The sequence below is a fragment of the Trypanosoma grayi genome (genome assembly GCF_000691245.1).
Source record: "Trypanosoma grayi strain ANR4 Tgr_276_V1, whole genome shotgun sequence".
Classification (NCBI taxonomy): Eukaryota; Euglenozoa; class Kinetoplastea; order Trypanosomatida; family Trypanosomatidae; genus Trypanosoma; species Trypanosoma grayi.
The window spans coordinates 14,865-19,964 of record NW_008825895.1 but is presented as its reverse complement, the minus strand read 5'-3'; the positions used below and the strand labels follow the sequence as shown (position 1 = coordinate 19,964).

General features: G+C 61.6%; 3 protein-coding genes across 3 annotated transcripts; all 3 read right to left on the bottom strand.

Annotated features, from left to right (window-relative positions):
- Positions 1-75: 75 nt before the first annotated feature.
- On the bottom strand, positions 76-432 carry DQ04_02761070 (acylphosphatase; the record flags this gene model as incomplete). The annotated part of the gene is made up of 1 exon (XM_009312200.1): positions 76-432. One exon carries the CDS (start codon positions 430-432, stop codon positions 76-78), a length of 357 nt encoding a protein of 118 aa, XP_009310475.1.
- Positions 433-1,229: 797 nt separating this feature from the next.
- DQ04_02761060 (kinesin) lies at positions 1,230-3,578 on the bottom strand (the record flags this gene model as incomplete). Its single annotated transcript, XM_009312199.1, has 1 exon — positions 1,230-3,578. The coding sequence occupies one exon, from the start codon at positions 3,576-3,578 to the stop codon at positions 1,230-1,232; it is 2,349 nt and encodes a 782-aa protein (XP_009310474.1).
- A 172-nt stretch (positions 3,579-3,750) lies between these two features.
- DQ04_02761050 (kinesin) lies at positions 3,751-4,599 on the bottom strand (the record flags this gene model as incomplete). Its single annotated transcript, XM_009312198.1, has 1 exon — positions 3,751-4,599. One exon carries the CDS (start codon positions 4,597-4,599, stop codon positions 3,751-3,753), a length of 849 nt encoding a protein of 282 aa, XP_009310473.1.
- Between the last annotated feature and the right edge of the window lie 501 nt (positions 4,600-5,100).

Genomic DNA, 5,100 nt, shown 5'->3' with positions numbered 1-5,100 from the left:
CGCAACTCCACAGCAGTGCCACCCACACCACACCCCTTCCGCGCCAACTCCACTCGCACCTCTTCGCTCGTTTCGTCAGCGCCGCACCTCAAATGTCGCAAACGTGTACGCGTCACCCTCTGCCACAACTGTCGCGTCGACAGCGTCCACACGCGACTTGGGCGACCCCACGTGGCACCACTTCACAAGGTCGTCCACCGCCGCCCTGCTGCCCTCCGCCATCACCTCAACGCGGCCGTCTGGCAGGTTGCGCACCCACCCGCGCACCCCACGCGCCTGCGCCGCCCGCCGCGTGTGGTTGCGGTAAAAGACGCCCTGCACGCGCCCGCTGACGAATATGTTGCAGCGAAGAATAATCGGCGTCGTTGCTGCTGGTGGTGGTGTGGGCTGCTGGTCTTGGTGAAGCTGCTGCGGGGGGTGCTCGCGTGACATTTGAGCACTACGTGCTGCAGGGGACACATGGGGAGAATGGGAGGCGGAGAGACAGACATACAGACAGACATTGAGGGGATGCTTTATATAGATGTAAATATAAATATATGCGTGTGCGGTTGCGCATGGCTCAGGCAAACACGTATTTGTGTGCGCGTCTGAGTGCGAGATGTCTCAGCGTGCTGCAGGACGGCACACGCACACACAAATCCACACACACACACACACAGCGTTCGTTTCGTGTGCTCCTCACTCCCTCCCTCCCCAGCTCGCCCTCTAACGCGTGGATGTGATAGTGGTGGCGGCGTGCGAGGAACAAAATAAAGCACAGAAACGAGGCGCGTGGGGACCGTGTAGTCACTAGTGGCGGTAGGCGCTCACACACATTACACACACGCAAGAGAAAAAGAAAAACAAAGCCACGGCTTCTCTCTCGCCTAGCCTGTTCCTTTTTTCTTGTTCCTCCCCCCTCCCTCTCTCTCTCTTCTTCGCTCTATAAGACTCATCTCATGGATGCTGCACTCGCCGCCGCCGCTGCTGCTGCTGGTCTCGGCCCTCACGATGCAGTTGTGAGGTGCGACGGGGCCACAAATCTAATGACGGAGCGGCGGGGGCCGGGAGGGAGTGGGGGACGCCGAGGGAGAGAGCGTCGCTCTCTTACGCCCGCTCCTCTCCCTCCTGCAGCAGCAGCAGCAGCCACGCACACCCACACACACGGGCATGCACGGAATCACACTAAAAGCAAAAAAAAAATGAAGGTAACAAAAACAAAACACGCGTCCGATGCACAAGGACGCTCACGACTCCATAGCCCTGATGGATGCGTTCACCAAGTTCTGCAGTGCACGGGCCTCCGTGCAGAGACGATTGCGTTCCTGCGGTGGAAGCTGCGGCCCAGCTGCGACAAGCTCACATATCGCGTCAATCTTCACCTTGATGCGCTGCTCCATGATTGTCTGGAGCGCCCGGCGGTCCTTCTTGTGCGTGTTGAGGGATTTTGTGAGCGTCGCGATCTCCTCGTCGATACCGGCGTGGGCATTGCGTAGCCGCTCCTCCAGCTGACGCGCCGTCCCGTCCTTCTCCTGCAGGGCGGCACGCCACTCCTCTTCGCGCCTCGAGTGGCTGCTCTTCAGCGCCCGCAGTTGACTCTCCAGCTCCTGTGTCGCCGCCGCCGCCGCTGCTGCTGAACCGCCGCTATTATTACTATTGCCGTTCTTGCAGCCGCTGCCGCCATTGATACCACTACCACACACCGCCGCCACTGCCTCCGCCGCACGCGCCACTGCCTCCCCTACGCCTTGCCGCGTCTCTCGGCGAATGAGCTCCTCTAATCGCTGCAGTGCCAGGCNCGCCGCCGCCGCCGCTGCTGCTGAACCGCCGCTATTATTACTATTGCCGTTCTTGCAGCCGCTGCCGCCATTGATACCACTACCACACACCGCCGCCACTGCCTCCCCTACGCCTTGCCGCGTCTCTCGGCGAATGAGCTCCTCTAATCGCTGCAGTGCCAGGCAGACGTCGTTGATCTCCGCCCGCTGAGCTGCAGTGGTGCAGCACTCCAGCGCCCTGCGCGACTCCACACCCAACGTGTCCACTTCACTGGTGAGACGCATGCGCTGCTCACGCTCCTGCGACAGCTGCTGCTGCAGGGCCTGTATGCGACCCTCGTACGCCTTACGTACAATCTCCTGCTGCTCATCAATGTGGCGACGCGCGCGGACAATGGTATCCTGAACAGCGGCGGGCTGCGCCTTTGCGGCCTCCATCAGCCGCTCCAAGGCGTCGCGCCTCTGTTCACTTGCGAGCAGCTGGCCCTGCGCGTGCTCCAGCTCGCGGCGCAGCTGCCAGAATTGATCATCAAGCTGCCGCTGCACAATCGTCTCAGCGCGGCCCTGCACAAGTCCACTTAGGTGGCGCTTCATATCCTCGTCCATCTGCATCGCTGCCGTCGCAGCCGCTGAATGCACCTCCACACGATCGCTGAGCAGCAGCTCGACCATCTTCTCCTCTGCTGTGAGCAACACCGACGGGTTCACATCCGCCCGGTACCGCACCTCCCCACCGTTGTTACCGCCTCGTGGGGGAGCTCGCGCACGCTGCACGTACTCCTCCGCCTGCGCCCGTGAGAGAGGCACGGAGGACTTGCTGTTGGGACTCCCATTCGCCTTCTGCTGCTGCTGCTGCATTGCTTCCAGCGTGTCCTCCAGCATCTGCACTTGCGCGTCGTACGCGTCCACCTCCTCCTGTAGCTGCAGGATCGTCTCATCCCGCTCGTTAAGTCGCGTCGTGAGGCTCAGCATGATATCGCGCTGCTTCAGCAGCAGCTGCTTGTACCGGTCCACTTGCGCCTTGTCCTCCTCCATAACTTGCCGCTCGCGGTCGAGTTCGTCAAGGCGTAGCGCATATTCGTCCGAAGTGCGCGGCCCCCCTTTAAAGCCACCGTTCTCCAGCATCAACTCGAGCTCCTGGATGCGTTCTTCGAAGCGCTTGCGCACCGCCAGCTCCTCTTGGTGGGCGCGCGACGACTCGTGCAGGGCCTCCAGCGCCGCCTCGCGGTCCTCTTCCGCTCGCCGCATACCTTGCCGCAGCTCCGACACGAGCCCCGCGTCAACGCCACCGCTGACACTCGACATGGCCTCGCGATCCTGCAGCTGCTGCCGCAGCTTCTTCAGCTCCTGCTCGTACTTGCGCAGCAGCGTTGCCTGATCAAAGTCTTCGTTGATAAACGCCGTGTTCTTGATATTCTTCGCGCGGTTGGCAAACACGAGTGTGGAGAGCGACTCCGTGTAGGACTCCAGCGCGGGCGAGATGCAGGCGATGAGTGTCGTCTTGCAGTTTCCGCCCAGCGAGTCCCGCAGCGCGCTCGTGAGGACGGAGTTTCGGAAGGGCACGTGTCGATTTCGTCCGCCTGACTTACTGGCGAGCGCCGAGATGACGTTGCCCAGCTCATGCAGTGACCTGTTGATCTTCTTCGTCTCCTCGAGCCGCTGCCCGGTGACGCCGGCCTGCCGCACCTTCTCACTGCCGGCGAGGTCGACGATGTTAAGTTTGCCGAAGCGGTACGATGTGGGGTTTGGCTCGTCGCCCTCCATGATTTCCACAATAATGGTGAACATGGCGTGCGAGCGTGACGACAGCTCGCTCATGCGCGTCGTGCTTGTTGCGCGCAGCGCGGTGCCGCGCTCGATGAGACCGTACACGTCGTACGGGCTTCGCACAATCCACTCCGACAGCCCCTCCACGTACACCCCACGCTGCGGCGTGTGCCGCACCGTCAGCGCCCGCGCGGTGGCCGGCTTCAGCAGGTCTGAGATGACCTCATTGTATATCTGCATGTACGACGCGCGCACCAGGAAGCGCATGTTCTCGTNTGGCCGGCTTCAGCAGGTCTGAGATGACCTCATTGTATATCTGCATGTACGACGCGCGCACCAGGAAGCGCATGTTCTCGTGGCGGCCCACGTCGATGGACGCAAAGACCTCCTCAATGGCGCGTGGGATGATGCCGCGCTGGTCCTCGCTGGTGAAACCCTCCATTGTGTACGTCTTACCCGTTCCTGTCTGGCCATACGCCATGAGGGTGGCGTTGTAGCCCTGCAGTACCGACATCACCGCCGGCTGGGCGCTGCGCTCGTACACCTCGCGCTGCTGCGCGTGCTGGCCGTACACGTAGTCAAAGGTGAAGCTCTGCCGCGAGTAGACGCCGCCGCGGCCGTCGTCCGAGTCGAGCGTCTCGCACAGCGTGATGGAGCGGCTCTCCTTGGGGATGCGCACCACGTCCACGTACGGGCGGTAGCCGTCCAACTCGCGCGGCACCGGTGGCCGCACGCGAATCACAACTTTGAAGTTCGACTCGTCGCTGTCGTCACTACCGCCGCCGCCGCCGCCGCCAGCAACAACAACAGCACCAGCAGTAGCAGTAGTAGTAGTAGTAGTAGCCACAGCAGCGGTATTCGCAGTGAGGCGACTGGACGGGGAATAATTAGAGATAGAGGCAGGTGGCATATAGTCCTCCTCTGTGTTGCTGATGCTGTTGTTGCTCTCGTGACCGGTGGTGTTCTGCGCGAGCGGGTCGCTGAGCGTCAGCGGCGGGCGCGACGCCCATGCGCCACGCAACGGGGACCCAACCACCGGCGACGCATCCGCCCGCCGTGCGTCACGGTACATGGTCCACACACACACACACACANAGGAATAATAATTAAACGCACGGCCTCCAACTCCTGCGCCCCACGTCGCGCACGCGTTATTCGCACGAGGAAGCTGGTGAGCGGGCTTGTCACGCTGCGGAGCCGACAGACAGCTACCTTCCCAGAGCTCTGCGAGACGCAGAAAAGAGAGACTAGAAAACGAGAAGAAAAAGAAAAGGAAACATGCGCGCGTGCAGTCGTAAGACACACCCACACAGCAGCAGCAGGCAAAAGCAACAAGTTGTGCCGAGACAGCGTCGTGAATGTGTTCTTCACTTCCTTTTGTTCTCGCGAACTCTCGCCTTCCGCCTTTCTTCTTCTCCCCCTGCTGCCCCTCGTCTTGCGTCTGCGACACAGTCGCCCGTCTCTCCTGTCGGCTTCTGCACCATCACTCTATTTTGCAACCATACCGCAGCGTGCGAGCGATGCACGTATCTGCGCCCCCTCCCTCTCTCCTCCTCTCTCTGTGCGCGCGGGC